The 27,352-nt window shown below is 41.5% G+C and overlaps 1 protein-coding gene across 3 annotated transcripts in view; it reads right to left on the bottom strand.

The window, feature by feature from the left end:
* Positions 1-496: 496 nt before the first annotated feature.
* LOC126234557 (uncharacterized) overlaps positions 497-27,352 on the bottom strand; it is a 78,319-nt gene continuing 51,463 nt past the window's right edge. For all 3 annotated transcript variants that reach the window (XM_049943258.1, XM_049943259.1, XM_049943260.1), the window contains 2 exons: positions 25,162-26,019; positions 497-927 (listed from right to left, as the gene is read on the bottom strand). In XM_049943258.1, the coding sequence (XP_049799215.1) occupies positions 529-927; positions 25,162-26,013 (1,251 nt within the window). In that variant the 5' untranslated portion in view covers positions 26,014-26,019 and the 3' untranslated portion in view covers positions 497-528. The remainder of the gene's footprint in view (positions 928-25,161; positions 26,020-27,352) is intronic.

The raw sequence follows: 27,352 nt of genomic DNA, 5'->3' as shown, positions 1-27,352 counted from the left end.
AGGTAGTCGTTTTACCCCTCAGAAAATTTCAGTTTACTTCTCGGGGGTATTCATCCCCATGTTGGTAACCACTGGACTGAAATCATGATCAAGTTTATTGGTCGCAGCATGATTTTTTCGAAGTGATACAAGTCTTAATGACTATTCCGTCGTATTTCAAATGGCTCAAATGGCTCTGAGCACTATTGGACTTAACTTCTCAGGTCATCAGTCCCCTAGAACTTACAACTACTTAAACCTAACTAACATAAGGATATCACACACATCCATGCCCAAGGCAGGATTCGAACCTGCGACCGCAGAGGTCGCGCGGTTCCTGACTGTAGCGCATAGAACCGCTGGGCCACCCCAGCCGGCTCCGTCGTATTTCTCCGTGAAAATATTGACTATGCGCGCATTAAAACCCAGAACATGATTCAGTGATGACTGGCATGCTTTAAGGTAACAAAACCACAATTATGTAATGAAGAAACATTTTTCAAAGTGCACAGTCTGTACATTGAGGATGTAGTATACATAGTTTTCTGATCACAATGCGCCCTTTCTTTCCAGGACTGGAACCAGGAATTTCATGTGGGACATGAATTTGGAGTTGCTGGTGCAGCGCTCGAAGTACGCGTCACTTGTGGTGGCATCTCTGACCGCTTCCTCTGCGTCTTCTGGGAGGAACTCCGGTGCGAGGATGATGGAGGCCGCCACCACGGAGATGCACACCACGTGGATTGCCAGATCGTCCATGTCCCTCAGCAGCTGCCGCAGCGGGAAGGCGTCCGCCTGCTCGTGGAATCCCAAGGCTCGCAGCGAGGTCTGCAGCGTCTCGTGGTATTCAGACAGCAGCTGGTCGAAGTGGTGCCGGTGAACTTCCTCGCCGCCGCTGCTGTACAGGAAGTGTTGAAGGTCGAAAGCTGGTGTCCCCCAGAAGCAATTCTGTAAAGACCGTGTAGTGTTGATTTTGTATCAAACTTACTCTCATTGCTGAAAAAGAAAACGATAAATCTACTGTCTCATGCGACACTGACTGTACCGTGGATAAATGTGCCCGCCATAGCCAGGTACCCATAAGCAGCAGGTGCCTAGCATCAACGAATTTAAGGGGCGATCAAAATATTTCCGTTCGGAGGACGTACAGTCTAGAATCTGCATGCTAATCAGACAAAATCACCGTCAGTATTGAGGCAATCACCCCACCGAAGCACCAGGTTGATGATATCCGTTTGGTAATACACCGTGTCTTGCTGCGGGAAGAAGCCCGTAACAGCCTACTGCACCTCCTTGTCCGACACGAAACGTCGACCTTTCAAGGCTTTTGTTAAGGTTCTCATAATCGCATAGGACTATAGGGCGGGTGCTGGAGTGTCGCAAACTTGAGCTGGCCTAGCGCCAGAGAGAACAGACATTTGTTTACTCGACAGTACACATTCTTACAAGTAAGTAACGATGACTGCTATGCTTATAACTTTTTATAAATAAAAAAATATAAGTTTCCTTTAATTTACGTCGATGGTCACAAACATTTTTGTTAAGAGATTACCGGTTTCGGTCTATAATGACCATCATTAGACCTGTTTTGTAAAAACAAAGTCCTAATGTACTGCAGCCATAGTGGTTGTTTTGTTTTGTTTTGAACAGTAGTGCTACTGAAAACATGACTCGTGCATAAATCTTATTTATATATATTTGACGATGCTGGTGCTGATTCTGCATTTAACATTTGACGATGTCACTATGGCTGCAGTACATTAGGACTTTATTTTCATAAAAAAGATCTGCTGATGGTCATTATAGACCGAAATCGGTAATCTGTAAACAAAAAAAAAAAAAAAGAAATAGTTTGTGACCATAGACGTAAATTAATGGAAACTTATTGTATATACGGGTCACTCTTTTATTTACCACAATGTCGCAGCTTGTGATGCTTATAACTACCTACTTTCAATAGTATTCCAAAGTCAGGAAAATATTATAATAACTCCCACACTAGGGTAATAAAATTACATTTCACGCTACGGTAATACATTTATCTTGCAGTACAAGACGTCTAGATTCTTTTATATACTCTGCTTAAAGCCTCGATAAATGAAGGACCGCAACAGCTGTTGATCCTTTATTAAAACGACAGAGTTCGTAGCTGATAGCTGCATAGTGAGATATACAATTGGGTAGAAAAAAATAGAGAAAAATATGATAAAGAATGTTGTCTGTACACTAAGTTAAAATGTCTTAGTCAAATCAAAACAAAACATCCGTCGAATGAACGGTAGTCAGGTGGCTAATTCGGCAGAACAATGGACTCAAACACCCCATATAGCAAGAGATCCTATACTGAAATTCAAGGGAACTGATAGGGTCTAAAATTCAAAGTTTGAAAATGTGGAATTAAAATGAAGGTAATTAATACGACATGTGTATAATTAGGTAATCTCGCCGCTGGGAGAGAAACAAAACTGAGGAATAGACATGTGTTGTAGTAGCATAAAGATCAGATAACAGCCACAATAAAACAAGAAACTTAAAATATAAAAATGGAACATTAATGGCCAATATAAACGTGTTGTCAGGGGGGAGGGGGAGGAGGGGAAGTAGATGTAGAGAAACAGACAAACCAGAAGGCACTGAAGAAGGGCAGAATGTAAAGCCCAGATAATCACTCAGTCGGAAAAAACACAGGCGATAGTCCGACATAACAGCTGGCGCTCGGGAACAAGAAGCCGACCAGATAGGTAAACATGCGTAGACTAGGTGCATAAAGTAATTCGTAAGCCTAGCTTTTTCCAATGGGTTAGCGAATAAGGAAGTAAGCTTTATTACGAAAATAGTTTATTGTGCTTCGCTGATACATATTTACACAAATAAAAGTATATCATTGTTCTTTTTTTACATTATGGCCTATGCAAGGGTATTAACTGTGTCTTGTAGTACAAATCGTCTGCCATCTTCTGCTGCTAATAATTCTGTAATTCTTGCTAGCAAATACACCTTGCAATACTTCAAAATCAAGGGTGCTGCTCTAAATTTCGTGATGCGCTTGCACTGAAGATCAGGTGCTTTTTCTCCCATGCATAATGAGGATAGCAAAAAACGCTTGAAATTCTGTAATTTTGAAGCAGAATAATCTCTGTTTCTTGAATTACAACAAGTAACTGATAGGCAAAATACGAAGTTCTTTAGTAGTAGTGGTATATAGCACATACTAGGCACACATTTTATAATTCGAAGTCTCTCAATTACACATGCACAGAAAGCTGCTAGCCCTGCCAGCAACAGCATCAATAACTTGATACTTTTGGCTGCCTTAATATCTCTCTTTCTGCTTAGTGAGCAAAGTGACTTTTTGTCGTGTTTATATTTACATGTGTCTTGTTCTCATATTACAGAAATGAGAGCTGCACAGGGTGTCGCCAGAGGGGCAGCTGTGTTGAATTAATCGTAAAAGGTGTTGTAATGGATGGAGTGGACAAGTGGTTCTCTGCTGGCGATGGGCGGAGGCGCAGAAAACTTAGACAGCTAGATATTGTCAAAATTCTTTACTGCTAATCATAAACAAACGTAGTGTGACGTGCCTGTAGTAAGCAAACGGCAGTTCGCGGGCGTTAAACCATTGACATATGCATGCCGGCGTGGATGCGCCACTCTAAGCGTTTCTCAGACACACGGCCCAGTGGTGGGTAGCCTTGATATCAGCAGACAGCTGTGGCCTGTGTGTGCTGTGTCTGCTGGCTACACACCAAAGCAGCATGAAGCTGGGGTGATCTCGGTTCACATCTGGACAGTGATGAGGCAACAGGATCCCTGCCAAGAGGCCTTGTGGAAACGGTGACAGAATGGATATGGCCTGATGTAATCCGGCTCGAATGCGTCAGACAGGCGTTGACAACTCACGGTAGAGACAGACACGTGGCAGGTGCCAATGCATAGTCTAGCCATGGTGATGACCTGCTCGGTTAGTGCCTAAGGTATACACTGTCCACTCACATTAAAGTGACCACCTGCCAAACCCCTGTATAACCACCTGTGTGAATGTGCTGTGCGGGGCTCCATGTTGCAGCTGACTGGATAAGTAAACAAGTGTTAACGGTAGGTGTATATTCCTTTCCTTGTGGAGCCACCGAATTGGTAAGTACTAATACTTCTTGTTCATTGCCTTTACTACTGTTCGTGAAGCGTTAAGTCCCGCTTCGTACCTGTCCATGGATTCGGTCAGGGAAAATACTTTGAAGTTTACCTTTGACAAGAATACGTGACATACGGCTTTAGAAATTCAAGACTGGCTCCGTGAAGATTTCGCTATTTCTGGTTGTAACGCTGAGTTCAGTCAAGTGGATAATGAAAAACACTATTTTTTGAAAAATTTCATAGTTCTGTTATGTTGTACATGCTGTTGTTACTGAGAGCCCAGAGCACATATGAATTCCGTCGTCGTGATGATTCTGTCGGTACCGTTGATGGAAGTAACGCTAACACCGAACTGAAAAACGTCTGGGTGCTAAATCTGCCCTCAGAGCCAGACAACAAGGACTTGATACAGGTACTTCTTGATTATGGACAGGTACAAAGCAACCAATTCGAAAAATGGTCTGCTAGATACAGGATTCATTGCTACAACAGGATCAGATCTGTACGAATGTTTGTTGCGTCCGACATCCCGTTCCATGTCATTGTAGGAGATTGAAAGGCATACGTAATAAGAGGGTTGGAACTTAAATAGTGGCAACTATTTATTCACAACCGATACAAAAGAGTTACATGTTTGCATCTGTTACCGTCCTTCAAAGTACTCACCAGCGTTATGTACAACCGTTGCCAAGGATTTGGAAGGCGTAGTATACCGTTAGCAGAGCCTGTTCTGTTGATGGTGGGAGATTTTAATTGTGTTGCAAGATCGGCAGACATCACAGGATGAATCCCTAAATGTAGCCCCTTACACAACGTGATTGGTGAACTAAAACTGATAGACGTCATGGATCGACTACCCATCACGCGATCCCACTCTCGATACGTATCTCCACTGTCAGCCTGACAGGACAGATTTTGTACAACAGGAATCGATATACAGGACTATGAAGTAATCCCCGCCAGCTTTTCGGAGCACCACGCAGCTGCCGTTACAATAAATGGTTTACCCCGGCCCGGAGTAATGGGGAAGGAATGCTGGAAATTAAACTGCAACCTACTCAACACTGAGTGGGCAAAAACAGGATTCTGCCAACGTTATCGAACATGGGTTCGGCGAAAGCGATTCTTTCGTAACGTTCTTGAATGGCGGGATAAACTGGTGAAACCTGGAATTCGTAAATTCTTCACAAACGCAGCGTATAGAGTCAGTGAAACTAGGAGGAAAAACATCGAATTCTATTACATGACTGTTCGAGAACTCGAAGGAAAAGTGGCTAACGAAGAAGACCGATCTCACGAATTGAATAACTTAAGAAAGTGGATTCTAGAACTACAGGAAAAAGAAATCAATTACAAAATAATAACTCACGAAGCTAAGGGATACTGAAGAAGAAATTGAAGATGTTTTAAAGCACTTATGATGAAATATGAGTCCGGGCGTTGAAGGCAACCGTATGAATTTTACTAAGTCTTTTGGTCGTTATCCAAGCGGAATTCACGGAGCTCATAAGAGAGAAACAAAGACTGGGTCAAATGTACTCAACAAATCAACCAGTAATTATATTCCTCGTATTCAAAACTTTGAAACCAATTAGAATAACTGATTATAGGCCAATAACTAAATTGTGCGCCCGCTAAAAAATAATGGCGTGCGTAATAGCCGCAAGACTAAAAGAGTCTCTTCCAGACATAATCGGGACTGGCCCAACGTTTAGTGTTCCTAACAGGTAGATCATTCATGGACTTTCCTCTCTGAGAGACACGCTCTCTTCAAATGGCTGCACCAAAACGGATAATAGGACTGTTGAACGTCGACCTACGAAGTGCCTTTGACAAAGTCGGTCATCAATATCTAAGGATGTGTTGTAACACTATAATTTCCCACAGGCCACAGTAGATTTTTTACTACGAGGGTGAGTCAAATGAAAACCTTAAATTTGTAATAACAAATCGAAATTTCGCGACGTTATCCTGTAAGTTGGTAAGCGTGCTACAAACAGCGTGCAGAATGGCCTGTAGGTGGCAGCACAGTGCAGATGCACAAATACCGTCGCAGTATCAATATAAAGATGGCCGCCTTACTTGCGACTTGCACTAGGGAAGAACAGCGTTCTGTTATTCTGTTTTTGCGTAGTGAAGGCGTGAAACATATTGAAATTCATCGACGAATGAAGGTTGTAAGGGGTCCGTAGGCCCTTACTATAAATTTGCACCCGGCACAGATCGATAGAGCGAACAATCGATTGTGTCGTGTTGCGATAGCGAGTGTGGAGTTGAGCCAGTGCCATGTAGCGGGTAGAGGTGTGTAGAGGTCTTTGTTGTAATGCAAGGCTTTAACGGAGAAGGGAGTCGCCATCGCCGTGGCTAGACCCCTTTGTACTAGAATAATACCGGGAAGGTGAAGAAGTATTATTACGAAAGTGATCAGTGACATTTCTTGGGCCGATATTTGGTTTCGCGTCTACCGCGCCGGCATCACCTTGGATTGCAGTGTTGGATTGCAGTGTTGGATGCAGTGATGGATTAGCGTGTGATGATAATGGAAAATGAAGAAGCCTGTGCTGAGATTAGCCATAATTAGATATGTATGACGAAGGCAGTGGCTGTCTCCTTTTTTGTGTTTTTGAGAAGAATATAGGTTCGTAATTAGTGAAACTGTGTTGATGTTTTTCTTGTTACCATACATTTCCTTATTACAGTATTGAACAGGACGAACTGGAAAGTAACAACTTCCGTAGCAGTCAATTCCGATTACCAGCCCCATTAGGTACACGGTCACATTAATAATAAATATTGGGCTGCTATTCGATCAGATCAGGTCGGAATAATAAACGGAGGTGTTCCAAGGTTCAGTACGGTGATGCATGTTTGTCACAGAAGCTAGTCTACGAATGGAGTAGGAAGTTCGCAAATGGTGTGACTTCAGTGGAAGATGTTCCAAGTCCAGGTGAGGCACAACGAGTTGTGACTCCACAGAACATTGCAGCACTTGAAGCCATAGTGAAGGAAAACCGACGAGTGACACTGAATGACACTGCAGCATGTTAACAGATTAGTCATGGGTCAGCACACCACATTGTGCATGATGTGCTCCAGTTTCACAAAGTGTCTGCAAGATGGGAGCCACGGCAGCTGACTCCTGAAATGAGAGAACGACGTGTTGATGCTCGTGAAGTACTTCTTCGGCGCTTTTAACGAGAAGGTGATGGCTTCCTTGAAAGAATCGTTACTGGGGACGAAACCTGGGTTCACTTCCACAAACCGGAAACGAAGAGAGCGAGCGAGGAATGGCTCCATTCCTCATCACCAAAACCAAAGAAGTTTCGAACAGAACCATCAGCAGGGAAGGTTATGCTGATTCTTTTTTGGGACGAAAAAGGCGTCATTTTGGAGCATTACATGCCTAGAGGGACCACTGTCACTAGTGAGTGCATCATGCACAGATCTCCTAAAAAATCTTCTGCGGCCTGCAATTAAATCAAAACGACGTGGATTGCTGTCAGCAGGTGTCCTTTTGCAACAAGACTATGCAACGCCTCACATTGCCCGTACAACAGTTGCAACAATCAGAGACCTCCATTTTGAGTGTCTTCCTCATCCACCATACTCATCAGACCTTGCCCCAAGTGATTTCCATATGTCTGGACCTCTCAAAGACGCAACGGGAGGAAAGGAATTCAGTTTTGATGAAGAGGTACGCCACAGGGTGCATGACTGGTTGCGCAGACTACCAAAAGAATTTTTTTCTAAAGGAATTTATGCGCTTTGTAAGCGCTGGAGGACTTGCATTGGGCGTGGGTAGATTATGTTGAAAAGTGATACAGCTTTGTACCACTTCTGCACAGTAAATAATATTTAAAAAAATATTTAAGCTTTTCATTTGACTCACCCATATACCAGACCGAAATCCAGTGATGTCCAAAATAGAAATAAACGGCCACTTCTGGGGAGAGTTCTCAATTCAGCACTCAGTCGGGACACAATTCTCGTTATTCATGAAATTATTTATAATTTGCTTGGAACCAGTGATCAGCGCAATCACCAACTAAAACGCTGCAATAAGTTTTGGTGCATAAAGGTTCCTTGCTAAGACTTACTGCGACGATAACAATTGTAATCACGCAACATCAACACTTTGGGAAGATATTATAAATAACAGATTCTTATAAGGAAATGATATAATGGGAGTAGGATTCGTTATGAATAGAAAGGTAGGGCAGAGAGTGTGTTACTAAGAACAGTTCAGAATCGACAGCAGACTAACACCAACAACGATAGGCAGGCATATATGCCGACGTCGCAAGCTGAAGATGAAGAGATAGAGAAACTGTATGAGGATATTGAAAGGGTAATAAAATATGTAAAAAGAGATGAAAATCTAATAGTGATAGGTGACTGGAATGCAGTTGTAGGGAAATAAGGAAAGATTACAGGAGAATATGGGACTGGGACAAGGAATGAGAGAGGAGAAAGACTGAGTTCCGTAATAAGCTTCAGCTAGTAATAACGAATACTCTGTTCAGGAATCACAAGAGGAGGATGTATACTTGGGTAAGGCCAAGTGATATGGGAAGATTTCAGTTAGATAACGTCATGGTCAGACAGAGATTCCGAAATCAGATACTGGATTGTAAGGCGTACCCAGGAGCAGACATAGACTCAGATCACAATATGGTAGTGATGAAGAGTAGGCTGAAGTTTAAGACATTAGTCAGGAAGAATCAATACGCAAAGAAGTGGGATATGAAGTACTAAGGAAAGACGAGATACACTTGAAGTTCTCTAAGGCTATAGATACAGCAATAACGAATACCTCAGTAGGCAGTACAGTCGAAGAGGAATGGACATCCCTAAAAAGGGCGACAACAGAAGCTGGGAAGCAAAACATAGGTACAAAGAAGGTAACTGCGAAGAAACCATGAGCAACATAAGAAATACTCAATTATTCGATGAAAGGAGGAAGTACAAAAATGTTCCGGGAGACTCATGAATACAGAAATACAAGTCGCTGAGGAATGAAATAAATAGGAAGTGCAAGAAAGCTAAGACAAATTGACTGCATGAAAAACGTGAAAAAAAACGAGAAAGAAATGATTGTCGGTAGGACTGACTCAGCACACAGGAAAGTCAAAACAACCTTTGGTGACATCAAAAGCAAGGGTAGTAACATTAAGAGTGCAACGGGAATTCCACTGTTAAATGCAGTGAGGGAGCCGGTAGGTGGAAAGAATACTTTGAGAGCCGCTATTAGGTGGAAGATTTGTCTGATGTGCTAGAAGAAGAAACTGGAGTCGATTTAGAAGAGATAGGGGATCCAGTATTAGAATCGGAATTAAAAGAGCTTTGGAGGACTTAAGATCAAATAAGGCAGAAGGGATAGATAACATCCCACAGAATAAAAACTTCCTGGCAGATTAAAACTGTGTGCCGAACCGAGACTCGAACTCAGGACCTTTGCCTTTCGCGGGCAAGTGCTCTACCAACTGAGCCACCCAAGCACGACTCACGCCCCGTCCTCACAGCTTTACTTCTGCCAGTATCTCGTCTCCTACCTTCCAAGCTTTACAGAAGCTCTCCTGCGAACCTTGCAGAACTAGCACTCCTGAAAGAAAGGATATTGTGGAGACATGGCTTAGCTACAGCCTGGGGGATGTTTCCAGAATGAGATTTTCACACTGCAGCGGAGTGTGCGCTGATATACTGGCAGAAGTAAAGCTGTGAGGACGGGGCGTGAGTCGTGCTTGGGTGGCTCAGTTGGTGGAGCACTTGCCCATGAAAGGCAAAGGTCCCGAGTTCGAGTCTCGGTCCAGCACACAGTTTTAATCTGCCAGAAAGTTTCATATCATCGCACACTCCGCTGCAGAGTGAAAATCTCATTCTGGAAACATCCCCCAGGCTGTGGCTAAGCCATGTCTCCACAATATCCTTTCTTTCAGGAGTGCTAGACCTGCAAGGTTCGCAGGAGAGCTTCTGTAAAGTTTGGAAGGTAGGAGACGAGATACTGGCAGAAGTAAAGCTGTGAGGACGGGGCGTGAGTCGTGCTTGGGTGGCTAAGTTGGTAGAGCACTTGCCCGCGAAAGGCAAAGGTCCCGAGTTCGAGTCTCGGTCCGGCACACAGTTTTAATCTGCCAGGAAGTTTCATATCAGCGCACACTCCGCTGCAGAGTGAAAATCTATTCTGGATCCCACAGAATTTCTAAAATCGTTGGGGGAAGTGGCAACAAAACGACTATTCACATTGGTGTGTAGAATGTATGAGTCTGGCGACATACCATCCGACTTTCGGAGAAACATCATCCACACAATTCTGAAGACGGCAAGAGATGACACGCGTGAGAATTATCGCAAAACCAGCTTAACAGCTCATGCATCCAAGTTGCTGACAAGAATAATATACAGAAGAATGGAAAAGAAAATTGAGGATGCGCTAGATGGCGATCAGTTTGGCTTTAGGAAAGGTAAAGGCACGAGAGAGGCAATTCTGACGTTGCCGTTAATAATGGAAGCAAGACTAAAGAAAAATCAAGACACGTTCATAGGATCTGTCGACCTGGAAACAGCTGTGTTCGGCAATGTAAAATGGTGCAAGATGCTCGAAATTCTGAGAAAAATAGGGGTTAGCTATAAGGAGAGGCGAGTCATATACAATACGTACAAGAGTCAAGGGGGAATAATAAGAGTGGACACCAAGGACGAAGTGCTCGTATTAAAAAGGGTGTAGGACAATGATGTAGTCTTTCGCCCCTACTGTTCAATCTGTACATCGAGGAAACAATGATGGAAATAAAAGAAAGGTTCAGGAGTGGAGTTAAAATTCAGGGTGAAAAGATATCAATGATACGATTCGCTGATGACATTGCCGTCCTGAGTGAAAGTGAAGAAGAATTACATGATGTGCTGAATGGAATGAACAGTCTAATGAGTACAGAGTATGGGCTGAGAGTAAATGGAAGAAAGACTAAGGTAATTAGAAGTAGTAGAAATGAGAACAGCGACAAACTTAATATCAGGATCGATGGTCACGAAGTTAAGGGGGTAGGACGTCAAACGGGCCGACTTGGAGCAGCAGAGGCACCACAGGACATTTTAATTTCTACTGTCTATACTTTTACAAATAAATTCATAAAACTTTGTCAGCATGACCAAGAAGGATTGAGGACTCACACTCATAGCAGTGGAAGTTCAAAAACGTAGCAAAATACCTTTTTTTTACATGTGAAATTTCATCATTTTTGACTGACTACTGGCTGCATTTGTTTCTGTAGGTACACTTTTCTTCCTAAGTAAGAGAGAATCTTTGATGAATTTTGCACAGCATGCAAGCAGTACTTACAGGTGTATGAAACTCTAGAATTTTCCAAATCTATTAAAAACTGTGGTAAAAATTGAGATAATTAACTATAAAATTTGAGTTTATTCTAAACATGAAGTTTAAAATGTAAGAGTTCTTTCATTTTTTTCATAAATTAAATAAACTCTAGAGTTTCATACACATGTAACTATAGTTTGTATGCTGTGCAAAATTCATCGAAGAATCTCTCTTACTTAGGAAGAAAAGTGTACCTATAGCAACAAATTCAGCCAGTAGTAAGTGAAAAAATTATGAAATTTCACTTGTAAATAGATGTATTTTGTTACCTTTTTGAGCTTCCACTGCTATGAGTATGAATCCTGAATCCTTCCTGATTATGCTTTCAAAGTTTTATGAATTTATTTGTAAAAGTATAGACAGTGGAAATTAAAATGTACCTGTGGTGCCGCTCCTGCTCCAAGTCGGCCCGTTTGACGTCCTACCCCCCCCCCTCCCCCCACTTAAAGAAATCTGCTTCCTAGGCAATAAAAAAATCAATGACGGACGGAGCAAAGAGGACATCAAAAGCAGAATAGCAATGGCAAAAAGGACATTCCTCGCCAAGAGAAGTCTACTAATATCTAATAACTGCCTTAATTTGAGGAAGCAATTTCTGAGAATGTACGTCTGGGGTACTGCATTGTATGGTACTGAAACATGGACTGTGAGAAAACCGGAACAAAAGCGAATCGAAGCATTTGAGGTGTGGTGCTACAGACGAATCTTGAAAATTAGGTGGACTGGTAAGGTAAGGAATGAGGAGGTTCTGCGCAGAATCGGAGAGGAAAGGAATATGTGGAAAACAGTGATAAGAAGAAGGGACAGGATGACAGGACATCTGTTAAGACATGAGGGAATGACTTCCATAGTATTAGAGGGAGCTGTAGAAGGCAAAAATTGTAGAGGGAGACAGAGACTGGAATGCATCCAACAAATAATACTGGACCTAGGTTGCAAGCGCTACTCTGAGATGAAGAGGTTAGCGCAGGAGAGAAATTCGTGGCAGGCCGCATCAAACCAGTCAGAAGACTAATGACCCGAAAAAAATGGAAGCAGCAGGAGCAACCGTCACCCCACATCCCTTCACAGAATGCGAAGAAACGGATGTGTTCGTCGTTAAACTGAATAAGAACGTGAACTAATTAGTTGAGGATAGTTTGAAATCAATGGTGGACAAAGTAAGAGGCACCTTACTAGCGAACAGCACTGTAAGAACTTAAATCTTATTCAAAGGATACAATACGTCTTTCGAAGATATGGTACACAGCTCAAATAATACCCATAGAGCTAAATTGCTCAAATTAATAAGTATATCGATGGTTCATCTGAAAAGGGATGCTATACCTTGAAGCCAGTGACCAGCTAACATGTCGTCAAATGAATGTGGATTAGGCTTAATAGATTGTGAGATAAAATGCTCAGTCCTCCTTAGTTAAAAACTCTTATAAAATTCTAGAAACAACCACAAAATCAGTAGTATTTATTGAAGGCCGCGTGGGGGAATTGCCAGAAGAAGTAAAACTCAACGACGGGCACCAACATATATTACTTACACTCTTAAAATCACAACGGACATTCTCGAAAAACTCCAAAATAAAAAGAAGTTCACTATGAAAAATATTATGGAAGAACTACAGAAGGATGGAGCCCACACACCAGCCAGCCAAATAAAACACATATCTGAATTGGACGACAATCTGGTCTAACTTTTCGGATCCGACTATAAGCTCAAAGCTGCGTTCAGCCGATTACATGTTCTTAAACGGTGTTTCTCCGATAGCATGATGGTGACACTACCTGACGCTCACGGGAAACACTTACTATGAACATTGTGGCTTGACTGACACAGCGCTGCACCGAAAAGTAGGCTGCTCACGAGTCCTGGGCCTGTGGAAGTGGATTAAATTTAAATGTACAATGCTATTATGGGCAACAACGGCTGGAATTAACGCCAGGTAGATAATGTACGTAGATATTAAAAAGTTCCCGGCTTCTAAAACGAGAGCAGTCACTTGGCTTATGCACCGAGGTAACAAAAGCCTTGGGATAGAGAAACGCTATATACAGATGGCGGTAGGATCGCATACACAAGGTAGAAAAGGGTAGTTAATTGGTGCAGCTGTCATTTGTACTCAGGTGATTGATGCGAAATGATTTCCAACATGGCAATGGCCGCACGATGGGAACTAACAGACGTTAAACGCAGAATGGTTGCTGGAGACATTCCATTACGGAAAGCGTTAGGAAATTCAATATTCCGAGACTCACGGTGTCATGAGTGTGTCGAGAATACCAAATTTCAGGCATTACCTCTCGCCACAGACAACGCAGAAGCTGACGCCCCATACTTCACGATGCAGACCAGCGGCTTTTCCGTGGAGCTGTCAGTCTTGACAGACAAGTAACACTGCGGAAAATAACCGCAGAAATCAATGTGGGGCGTACGATGAACGTATCCATTAGGACATTGGGGCGATATTTGGTGTTAATGGGCTACGTTCGAGTGTCGTGCAGGTCCCACGAAGCCATGGACTCAAGTTGCCACTAAGGGCCTATGCAAGCTGTTGGTGGCTTCATAATAGTGTGCGCTGTGTTTACATGGAATAGACTAGGTCCTCTGCTCTAATTGAACCTATAATTGACTGGAAATGGTTATGTTTGTTTACTTGGAGACCTTTTGCAGCCATTCATGGACTTAATGTGGTGTCACCGCCAGACACCACAGTTGCTAGGCGGTAGCCTTTAAATCGGCCGCGGTCCGGTAGTATACGTCGGACCCGCGTGTCGCCACTATCATTGATTGCAGACCGAGCGCCGCCACACGGCAGGTCTAGAGAGACTTCCTAGCACTCGCCCCAGTTGTACAGCCGACTTTGCTAGCAATGGTTCACTGCCTACTTACGTTCTCATTTGCCGATACGATAGTTTAGCATAGCCTTCAGCTACGTCATTTGCTACGACCTAGCAAGGCGGCATTATCAGTTACTATTGATATTGTGAATCATGTACCGTCAAGACCGACGTTCATCATTAATGGATTAAAGTTAAGTATTCCACCAGCTACGTCCTTTTTTCTAAATTCTAATTTCCTTGTCATGTTCCAGACCTCACGCCAGCCTGCGTGAGCTAAAACGCGTGCATTTCGGCCTCCTTTAGCAAAACGGTGTTGGCTCTCTTGCCAACCACAGCACTTTATATCCCCAAACAACGATGGAATTTTTACGGATGACAATCCGCCATGCCACCAAAACAAAACTGTTCGCGACTGATATGAAGAGCATCTTGAACAACTCGAGTGAACACTTGCATGAATTCAGCCTATATGACAAATTTCAATCCGGTTTCCGTAAACATCACAGCACAAACACTGCTCTAATTAAAGTAACTGATGACCTGAAATATGCCATCGACAATCGAAAGGCAACAATTTTGACGCTACTGGACTTCAGCAAAGCTTTTGACACTGTTAGCTTTGACATATTGCTCAGAAAAATGCAACAGCTTAATTTCTCTGATACTGCAATGAGATGGTTTGAAAGCTACTTAAAAGACAGACAGCAATGTGTTGTCTGCGTAAATGAAAAATCTTCCTGGAAACATGTTTCCTCGGGAGTGCCACAAGGATCAGTCTTAGGACCACTTTTGTTTTCTTTATATGTCAACGATATTTCGTCGGTTCTGTCCTCCTGTAAATATCATTTCTATGCCGACGACCTCCAGCTCTACCTAAGCGTCAGGCCAGAAGATGTAAACACTGCAATCGCTCAGATGAATGATGATCTGTCTTCAGTAGTGACATGGGCGAAAAACCTGGGGCTTAAACTAAATGCAAAAAAGACGCAAGTAATCTTAATAGCCCATCAGAAATTAATAAGTTCAGATTTCCGCGAACGGCTACCTCCTATTCTGCTCGACGGTACTCCAATACCATATCAGAAAACAGTGAAGAACTTGGGTGTAACTTTGGATGAGCATCTCAACTGGGCGGAGAATACAGTCGCAGTGTGCCGAAAGACGTCTGCTTGTCTCTATGCTCTCAAAAAGTTTCGGAACATATTTCCACAGGACTTGAAACGCTAGCTCGTGCAAGCACTCGTTCTACCGAACCTCCACTATTGTGATGTGATTCAACAAGGCATGAGTAGTGAAAACAAAAGACGGCTAGAGCTAACCATGAATGCCTGTGTGCGTTACACCTGCAACATTCGTCGATATGATCATGTTAGTGCTTCATACTCCGAGCTAGGGTGGCTGCGGCCGGACAAATTGCGTGACTACCACACTCTATGTCTACTCCACCGACTCCTCGTCGCGCAAGCACCCAAGTACCTTGTTTCAGAGATTAAAAACCTGTCATGTCATCATAATCGAAACACGAGGTCACTCTTATTTGGTATCCTAACTGTGCCCACTCACAAAACAAAAACTTTTGCAAACTCCTTCTCAGTTGCCGCTGTCCGCCTCTGGAACAAACTGCCCCTTACCTTCCGCAAAATTCAATCTCCTGCTGCTTTTAAGAAGAAGCTGAAGCATTTCCTACTATCATCCTGATAAAGTTCTCCACAAAACTGATGTACAAGGCCAATCCTCTGATCCGTCAAATAGCAAAGCTAGCGTCTCCTATCTTGCTCCTGAGATGCCTTCCTCTTCATCTATCTCTATTAGCCACGCAATCTTCTTTTCCATTGTATTTCCTTAATTATGTTTCATCATGTCTCTCTATTCTTCTCCTCCCGTCACCATCAGTCTCCCTCATACTCCCTGCTGCCAGCACTCCTATCTAAAATCTGTCTCTTCAATAATGTCTAATTATAACAGTACTTGTGATCTAAGAATATAAACTCTATATGTATATATTTTTCCAGGTGTACCTTTCAAATTGTTTATTTCACTTTTTATACTAGATGTACTTTAACATGCCTACTAAAACATATGAATGTAAAATAAGTAGAATGCCTGGTTAGATGTAAGAGAGGGCCTGATGGCCCTAATCTTGCCAGGTTAAATAAATCAATAAATAAATAAATAAATAAATAAATGGTTTGGCCACCCAGATCGCCCGGCATGAATCCCATATATCATTTATGAGACAAAATCGAGAGTTGAGTTCGTGCATACAATCCGGCATCGGCAACATCTTCGCCATTATGGATGGCTATGGAGGCAGCACAGCTCAAAATCTCTAAAGGGGACTTCCAACGGCTTGTTGGGTCCATGCGACGTCGAGTTGCTGCATTACGCTTGCCAATTCGAGGTCCGTCGTGATGTTAGGAGCTATCCTCTGACTTTTGTCACCTCAATGTATGTTCCTATGTAAACTATGTCATCAACGACGGAGTTGAATCTGTAATTGATTTCAAACTACAGTTGCACCAAGGACGGCACAAAGTCGTCAGAAGCAATTGGAAAAAGGGAAAATTGGGTCCATTCACACAATTTTTATAAAAATAAGTACGTTTAAAAATGAAAACACCCAACAGTTACTTTTCAGAAGAAATTCAGAGTTTATCTAGAAGTATAGTTCCCTTATTTCAAATATAGTCAGAAAATAATCTGAATTCTACTAACATGTCACCTCGAATTAAGTAATAACATACCAGTATCCTAACAAAAGGAGGGTTTTGGTTTCAAGAGAAAAGTGAAGATTGTAGTTGAATTTAAGCAAGAAGAATTTACTTACTTAAGGAAACTTAAATACAGCTGAAGGAAGCGAGCCGATGACGGCATAATACGGCGAGTTCTATTTTTACAAAACAAAAAAAAAGCGTTTAAGGCATACGCTCATGAAAAGCGGTAAATTCGGGTTCGAGTTCCCGAATGATACAAATTTTCAATTTCCGCCATTGCATCACCACAATGCTTTGGAAGCCACTAATTTCCAACGATCCCTTCCCTTTCTTCCCCATTCTCTATTTAATAAAAAGTGTCGTATAATTTCCACTGTGTGACAGTATAAGCATTATCAGCAAAAGATGATAAACGATTTTTACTGCAAGACAAAGTTAATGCGCTAGCATTGGGCTACAATAATATGGGCTTTAGCTAATTTTCTTACTTAAAAAATAATGTTATTCTTTTAGTTGTGTAAATGAATATGTATAAAACAAGAAGCCATTCTTGCAATAAAGTTTGTTTCCTTACTGTCTACCCCATTGGAAAAAGAAAAAAACAACCCAACTGATTACTTTAAGCACAATGCAAGACAAGGTTAATGTCCTGGCATGGGGGTCATACGCGTTTGGCTGACTTTGAAAAGTAGTTGAAAGTGGCAAGTTGAAATCTCGCCATCTTTTGTTTCTTATTGATACGAAATTGTTTTACATTCAGACTTTAAAACTACTGATCAATATCTTATTTTATCGAACAGTCACTAGTTTTCACTATGTGATAGCTTAAGTCAGTAGTTTCGAAGTGTATTAGTAGAGACAATAAGCAAGCCACATGTATTTTGTACTATATAAGAGATATTTAAGTAGTTTGATTTTTAGTTACTTTAATGTGCTATTTTACCCTTGACGCAAAGATAGAAATTTCGCCCGTGATCTGAGATCGAATTTCCGTATGTGTGGAACCCTGTCGACAGATTTTACTACTCCTCAGATTCGTAGTAGTATAGTAAGCAATCCAAGCAGGCTCCGTGTTGAGCTAGGTGTTTACGATGCTGACATGTCATATTTGCTGCTTTTTGTAGTTACGCTTTCGTATTGCAAAAATTTGCCATTTAAGTAAAATATCTCTGCAGAGTGTCTCATTTTTAGAAGAATGTGCTGAAAAGTAATACCTCCTAACTTTTATGTGAAAACTCTTAAAGTTTTTTAAATAAAACAAATTGTATTAACATTCAACTACGTTATTCTTCATTTCTAAATGGTTCAAATTGCTCTAAGCACTAAGGGACTTAACATCTGAGGTTATCAGTCCCCTAGACTTAGAACTACTTAAACCTAACTAACCTAAGGACATCAGACACATCCATGCCCGAGGCAGGATTCTAACCTGCGACCGTAGCGGTCGGGTGGTTCCAGACTGAAGCGCCTAGAACTGCTCGGCCACATCGGCCGGCGGTACAGATTAAGAATGCCAAATAAATCCCGGAGACACTAAGGGAGGAAGGGGCGTGGTGGTGTAGGAAGGACCAATAGGAACACACTGCACTGGTAGGGGAGGGGAGATGTCATTTTTGGGTCATAAATTATCATCTTTATTATGAGAATTTCGGACTCCTAGTCAAACATGAACACAAGTGCACTATTAGGTCGCCATCTCGCATATAATGAATGTTAATTATAATGACACTTATAGACCATTAATCATAATTAAAATGACAGTTATAGGTTATTAATTTCACCCTAAAAAGCAAAGGAGAACAATGGGGTCTTTGTCCTGAAACCAGCAGAGCCCCTCTACTGTCGTAGTGGGAGATCACTGGGGGTGGAAAATTCCTTCATGAGCAACCACGACGGTTTGCTGGTAACGTTATAAAATTAATTGACGATGAGAATGAAAAGACAGTTATGACGTAATCTAGAAGTAGAAATTGAAAGTAATAAGTGTTATATGCAATACAGGCAAAATACCTAACTTGACTACGCTAAGTCGATAGTGAGCAAATTATGGCAGGAAGGTCATCGTGCTGAGTGTAGTGAGATTCAAGTATCTAAGCCAAAAATGAAGAAGAAGACTGTGCACATTAAATACTCCACTTACTAAATCGATAAACGTGTTATTATACTGCATTTCCTGCGTTATTGTGAACAATACAAAGAAATAAGTTCACAAAAGGTTCACAGCTTTTAATAGTAAATGCAAAAATCGACTCCTGGGAACGCAGTGGCCGTTGTATAAAATATACAGAACACAGCCACAAGGTGTGTATTATTATTTTTTTACCGGTTTCGCAACCTCAGATATTCATTGCCCTGTTGGTGGCATGTTAAAAAGCAAGCACCGCTCCATTCTATCAGAAACATAAAGAGTCAGAATAAAAAATAATACAAGTACTGTAGATGAGCTCTGTACATCATATAATGACATGGAATGATACCAGCGCAAATTGTTCTGATATGCTGAAACTGTGCTGCAATGAGTACGTGGTGGTAACTCCAAATTTGTGCAAGACCCGGTTTTCCAGCCCACGACAAGAAAGAAGCGAAAACCGCAGACATGTGACATTACATACAACCTCATACCGTTAGAAGAAATAAAAATATGCTCATATCATAACAATTATTAAAAAGGAATTGATTGTTTCGCAGCTTGTTACAAGCCCTTCGACTTTAACGCCATTTGGGATACTTGCAAGTTAGTGTCACTGCTTACTTAATCGCTATGAAGATTAGAAAAATCTCTTATCTGTCCTAGCCAACTATTAGAAAAGGTAGGTAAAATGAGAATTTCAGCATAATTTTCACTGCGATTTATTATGTATAATATTTTAAGATTTACTACAAAACTAATGCCGACATATAAAGGCAAACTGGTGAACTATCCTTTTTTTGTTTTTGGAACCTATATGAAATGCCTACATTACTATGGATTAATTTTTGTGAAACGTAATCAATTTAAATACAATTGTACTCTGAAGCAGTTACCGCACACGTGATATTGTAATGTGTACAAAGAATGCCGAGATTCTCTGATGATGGGTTAATCTCTAAACGCGTCATTAAATGTGATTTGCTGAACACCAAGTGAAAAATTATTTTCAAGCTAGCTAATCAGCACTGTCAAAAGCCTTAAGCAATTTATGTATGTTACAATCACACACTAAAAGTGCTTGAAGGAAAGATATGATAGTTGCATTTGCATTTTATCGCGGGCACAGTATAATCAATCTTAAAATCTGTATGATACATAAAAATTATGTATAATGCTGACTGCATGAATAAAGTAGCCTAGACCCAAAATAAAAAGGGTTATCTCCGTCTTATGAGGCTGTGTGGAATAATTGGAGTCAATCTTACGACGAAGAACAGCAATAAAAAGCAGAATCGAGACTGAAACATCTGTGTCAATGACACTTCCAATAAGCAGCGAGTGGTGGTCCATCACAGTGGTTGAATACCTCTGTAAGTTCAGACAAGGTGGTATCTTATTTGATGATGTACACAGCGACTTCATAAAGGATGTTACATATGTCACCCACGTTAAGGCCATTGTGCAACGAGAGTGGCACATTGTCACAAGAGTACATGCTCAGGCTTTCCTGCAAAGACAATTCAGCTGCGGTTCGGATAACAGGTGCAGTACGGTGTGAGAGTGAAGTGGCGCGGCAACTGGAAACATGATAGAAAGATAAGTAGGCGGAACAATATGAATTTGACAAAACGTCTAAAATACACACAGATTAACCGTGAAAGTCCGGTAGTATATTGATCAAATGCAGTATCACGTGCAGCAGTAGCGAAATGGTTCAAATAATTTGGCCAAAGTCTTACAGACATGTGTGATCGGAGCAGTCCAGACCTTCCACATGCGATTTCCATCTCTTTCTGAAAGCTGCAAAAACACCTGCAGGTAGAGGAGGCCAGAGGGAGGTGGGGGCGGGGGGAGGAGGGAGGCAAGTGACTTTCAAACGATGAGGACGTTCACATAGTGGTTCCCGAATGGCTCCTTGAGAAACTGGAAAACGAGCGGATTTCTTCCGTCGGGGAGTTGAGAGATTGTTAGAAGGTTAGGACCGTTGTTTACAGAGCCTTGGTGACTAAGTTGAGAAATAGCGACTTGTATCTGCGTGACTCTGACGTGTAGTGCAGCATTCAATAAAAGTTAGTTGGCCTACCATAATAATGTGTACCATCGTACCATCATTATGAATTGACAGTTTGTTGCCTGTTGGTACTTCTAATTACCATCAATGTCGTTCCTTGTTTATTTTGTTTACACACATATTTCCCACATCCTAGACTAACAGTTGTTTAAGAATACTACGCTGCCCTCTGCATCTCGTTTGCTAGTCAAAGAGACAACGATACGCGTGCAAATGACACTAACAATCCTGCAGGTTTCAAAATCTTTCGGTTTTGAAAGATTTTTGACAGAATATGCACCAGTGGAGTTCAACATCAGTTTACGTGAAACTGTAGAAAAATGAGAAAAGATATAAAATATTGCTTACATGAAAATCCTTTCAGAAGTAGAACGATGTCTGAGACTAAAACTGACAGAAGGTGGGTGAGACATAGACAACTCAATTATTTTCTTCAGAGGAAAAAACTCGGTGAAATAATACAAAGCGGTGAAGCCTGTACAACGTGGCTACAAACTGTGGCATACTGATGACCTGATAAGCTACATTCTTTCCTTTGATTTTTATCAAGGGAGAAATACAGCCTTGGGCAGTGAATTTGAAAACTGTGCGTCAGGATTAGTTTTTCGAAGTAGTATTGGAATAAACACAAGGGGCAGGACTTCGATAACTTTTTGACATACTTTTTCCTACCTGGAGGGCAAAAATAGAGACAATTCTCTTTTCTGGCATAATGAGGATAAATTGGAAAAGTTCCCCATCATACCTTTCATCTTCTAAGGAAATGAAAAGAGGTTACTTTCATTATAAGATGTCATCCTCTAAAATTGAGGTACTTTGATGCGACAATAAAATTGGGTGTCTGGCTTCCAAGTATTATAGAACAGAAGTAATGTTAATCTCCAGAAAGCAGAAAGATGCCATTAAAATCAACATTAAACGTCCTTTGTAGTAAAGGTCTAGTGTTTTAATATGGAATTTGTGAACCACATTGACAGACGTAAATCTGCTTATCGGTTGGGAATAAAATCCAAACAGGATTCCTAACTCGTAATGACCTATTTTGTGGGTTGTATAGAAAGATTCCACTTATAGAGTTTAGGAGAAATGTTGCTCAGGAACTGATGGGACAAATGAATGAAAAGCATATCAGTCCCAGAGCTGCAAGACAGTGTGCCGGACCGAGACTCGAACTCGGGACCTTTGCCTTTCGCGGGCAAGTGCTTTACCAACTGATCTACCCAAGCACGACTCACGCCTCGTCCTCACAGCTTTACTTCAGCCAGTACCTCGTCTCCTACCTTCCAAACTTAGCAGAAACTCTCCTGCGAACCTTGCAGAACTAGCACTCCTGAAAGAAAGGATATTGCGGAGACATGGCTTAGCCACAGTCTAGGGGATGTTTCCAGAATGAGATTTTCACTCTGCAGCGGAGTGTGCGCTGATATGAAGCTCTCCTGCAAGGTTCGCAGGAGAGCTTCTGCTAAGTTTGGAATGTAGGAGACGAGGTACTGGCAGAAATAAAGCTGTGAGGACGGGGCGTGAGTCGTGCTTGGGTAGCTCAGTTGGTAGTGCACTTGTGCACGAAAGGCAAAGGTCCCGAGTTCGAGTCTCGGTCCGGCACACGTTTTTAATCTGCCTGGAAGTTTCACATCAGCGTACACTCCGCTGCAGAGTGAAAATCTCACTCCAGCTGCAAGACAGAAAGCAATACATGCAAAAAAAGAAGTAATTAGTCCTAAATAATGTAAAATTAGGAAAGAAAAGGTGATATTTTATCACTGCTGCAGTAAATAGAGGAATGTTGTAAAAAAAATCAATCTGGACCAAATTCAAAATGTATATTTTGTGGAGTATTTCTCAGCTGCAATGGAGATAAAAATATTTTTCCTTAACGCCAATTTGTAACTGTATGGTTACTATTTTAATGTTCACTGATTCGTAGCTTTAGTGCATTCTAGGACGACTGGATTCGTCACTTAGGAAAAGTGCTGTACTAAGAACTCTTGCTCGGCAAGCCACTGGTGCAGTTGTCGCCAAACTGCGGACAGTGGGCTGCATGCGTCAAGTGCTCGTGCGGTCCCCGGTTCTCAGTCGATTTTATTTATAACATGCATCTAGTAACTAACGGATGAATCCAAAACCGTCAACTAACATTAAGGGTATAATTTTCCTACTCCGTAAAAAACAAACATACTTACAGAGCCAACAATATTTTAAACCGGTTGTGTTTTAATTGACGTTGGTAAATGCTGGCCGCTTCCTTAAGGGGCGAGGGGTAAGTAGCGTGGCGACTGCGGGTTTAGTGAATGTGAGGGGGGGGGGGGGGATATTTTACTGTTTGTCTTCCAGTACTGAAAAAATGGTTCAAATGGCTCTGAGCACTATGCGACTTAACTTCTGAGGTCATCAGTCGCTTAGAACTCAGAACTAATTAAACCTAACTAACCTAAGGACATCACACACATCCATGCCCGAGGCAGGATTCGAACCTGCGACCGTAGCGGTCGCTCGGCTCCAGACTGTAGCGCCTAGAACAGCACGGCCACTCCGGCCGGCTCCAGAACTGACAACTGACAGGCGTGCACAGTGGTACCAATCAGAAGCAACGGCGTACTGTAGAGTTGGACACGGAAGTAACATATATTCGTTAATCTGCATATTATTTTGAGCGATGAATAAGAAGTTAAATTAAGGCTGTTGTAATACAACGCAATAAGTAGAAGAAAAGTGACATTCAAAACATTTAGTAAACGTTTGTGACCGTGTCTCATACTGCATACGGTTTTTAAATGTAAGTGCAATAATTGTTATTAACCATTATTTGCTCACTCAGACAACACAACAGCGTATCGCCAGTCAGTCACAGTGTGACAAATGTCGGGTCCGCACCTGAGGCCATTGGATACTTATCGCGCCGTTATAATACAGGGTGTCTCTTCTAAGAGTCGTCAGGCGCATTTTCTCTGGTATTTCAGCAGATATTCGCAATTTCGTTTTCGCACTGTGCAGCTGGAGTCAGCCGGAAACAAACACTGCTCATAACAACTTTCATGCGATGCCGAGCTTCGACGGAATGCGAAATTTTGGGTTCCCATGCGACAGAGCGATCACAGATTAGTCACGTACGATATTCGTTTTATCGAAAGGTGTTAACAGGGACAGTAAAACACAAAGAATAATCTGTACTCCAGCAGTCACATCACTGCCCTGGCCTGCGATGACTGCTACTGTTGTGCACCAACGCTCGTCAGTCGCTGCTAGAGTACTGATTATTCTTTGTGTTTTACTGTCCCCGTTAACACATATCGATAAAACGAATATCGCTCTTCTTGACCAATGTGAGATCGCTCTGTCGAATGTAAAAGCAAAATTCCGCTTTAAAAATAATTTTGTTTATAACGCTTTCCGTTCACACAAGATGTCGTCTGGACTTTCCAGATACACAATGCAAAAGCGAAATTGCAAACATATGCCGAAACACCAGAGAATATGCGCCTGACGACTCTTGGGAGAGATAGTCTGTTGGAGACTCATAACATACTAATTAAGTACATTATCAATGTGTAATAAGATTGGTAGATTTGCCAGCCGAGGCGCCGCTCCACAACGTCAGTATTGTCTCTTCAACAAGAAGTTTGACGACCACTGCACTGGAGGGTCAGATGATAGGAAGTACCACCTTCCTAAAATGGTAAGAAAATAAAACTAAAATTCCGAAAAGAGATATCTGTAATTTTTGTTACTGTTTACTGCAGTTACTCAGGAGAATACTGGGAAGTTTACGAGTTTTTGATTTTATCACAGTTATGCATTTTACTGAAATAAAATAATGTAGAACAAAAAATAAAATGTTCTCCTAACGCGTTTTTCGCTTGTGACCGCGTTTCCATTTCAGTCTATTGAAAAGTCAGCAATTTCCAGTATTTTTAATTTTTTGTAAACTCACTTGGAAATCGATGATTCTGACGTCTGTGACTTGGTCACCGCTGTATCTGAACATGAGGTTGTTCTTCCACGCGTCGCCGTGAAGCAGAACCACCAGCACCGGTGTCACAGAAGTCACCGCATGTTCCACCTTGTCGAAAATGTCAGCACTCAGCTCTCTGTATTTGGTTGCGTATTTCTCATAACCGGTATGCTTTCCCAGATTTTCCGCCACTGCTGCGAAAGCCTTGTGCGTGTAGGTCCGGAAGAAATCCTTAGCTCCCTCTAGGTACAATGGATGGGTTTTGAACGTGGGGCCAGCGAGGGACTCGTGGCCTGCGAACAAAAGAGAGGCAGCGTGCAGGCGCGCCAGACACTTCACAACCAGCGAACACTGTTCCCGATCCAGGAGTTTCCCGTTCTCGGCCACCTTAAAGCCCGATTCCTGCAAGTCCTCCAGGACGAGATACTCTGTGGGCAGAGAGCCGCTGTGGTAACAGCTGGCAGCCAGTGGCTGCCAGTCGCTGCCTTCTACGGCCTTCAGAACAGAGCTTACGGCGGGCAGCATCTCCTTGTATAAGAGGGTCTCCCTGAGAAACAGGCCGCCTATGTGCGCAGCCTCCATGCTAGCTCCTGAACGACTGAGACTCTTCACAATCATCGACCGCTTCCTCGCCTGACCGCTGCCGTGGCGCACCCTCGCCACCACACGGTGAATCTCGCCGTGGAAACCGCCTCCGCTAGGGTCCGCCCCGGTTATGTCCATCGATTCCACGTGCAGATCATCGTCACTCTCCGCCTTTCTCAACGACGAAGCCACGAACTTTTCGTCGATCCACTCTGGCAGTGTGGTCTTCTCACCAGTCTGGGCCATCTCTTCCTGATATGCACACACAGAAACACGATATTAGAAATGGTAGACCCCATATTGTAAAGTTAATAAACTATAATAGCAGACTCAAAATCAGTTACAATAGCAGACTCAAAATCAGTACACAGAAATCTACTCATAAGGCATTGAAGGTGTTCCAAAAACAAAAAAATGGACAAAAAGATGACATCTCGTTAGTTATTATGAAACACACGCATCAGCCAACTTGGCACGTCTCTCACAACAGGAGTAGTATAAGAATGTAGGTACTGGCGCACTTCCCAACATTGCCCATTTTTAGATATAATATGAGGCATTTCTTTTAGCGTTTATCACCGATTTTAACAGTCAGATCATTTTTCAATACAAAAATTGGCTTTTCAAATGAGACACACTTACAAAAACTGCATAAGTTTTTAGTAATTGACAGACAATAAAAATGGATAACAATCCTGAAGATTTTTTTACTTCCTAAACATAAAACGTCCAAGATACTACCTGAATGTCCATTTCTCATCGATTTAAAAAAAATTCAAATGAGGCATAAAACAATTACATATAATTGATGGACAGCAAATGGGCATCCATTTATTATATCAATTAATGGTAAAATATATTTTAAGGGCAGTTAAAGAATTTCAGTTGAATTTAATTCTCAGTCATTGTATTATTTACGAGTGGTTCACCTTCTAATTGCTTTATAAATACATTACTATAACTGATAATACTGTTATAGTTATTATTTAATTCAATTTTTGACAAATATTTTTGTCATATTTCATATTGACATATTTTGAAATATAAAAACGTAAAATAAGGCATATCAAACTCCACTGAATTATAGTAACTTGTGAAATCTAGTTCAAAATATTTCTCCCCATCTAATCCAACTACTTCTACAGTTTGTAGTTCATTATATGATATGGAAATTTTTGGATTTTTCAATATATTTACTCATTGCTCTAGCTCAAAATTAGGCTCACTTTTAACAACTGTTACCTAAATTTCCATATTTTCTACTACAATTTAGCCCTCTTTTGTAAGTGTATCTTTTATTTCAACACCATCATTACTGTACTCAGACCATCTTAGTATAACATCTCCAGCACTTGAGCTCCATGTAAAAATTACAGAAACGTCTCCTTCCCAAATTAGCTCCTTATAATCTTTGAAAAATCCACTCAACATTTCCGGTGTGTGTAGCACTTTATTTTTCTTCTTTTTTATTTCACCATTATTTAGTATATGTCATTCTATACAAATTTTATCATTAACAGATGATGTTAAATTCAGTAATACTGATGAAGAAATAAAAGGATGTTCATTTATAGATAAAACATTA

The sequence above is a fragment of the Schistocerca nitens genome, chromosome 2 (genome assembly GCF_023898315.1).
Source record: "Schistocerca nitens isolate TAMUIC-IGC-003100 chromosome 2, iqSchNite1.1, whole genome shotgun sequence".
In the NCBI taxonomy this organism is placed as follows: Eukaryota; Metazoa; Arthropoda; class Insecta; order Orthoptera; family Acrididae; genus Schistocerca; species Schistocerca nitens.
The sequence above is the reverse complement of the archived record's forward strand: the minus strand, read 5'-3'. Positions and strand labels throughout refer to the sequence as shown.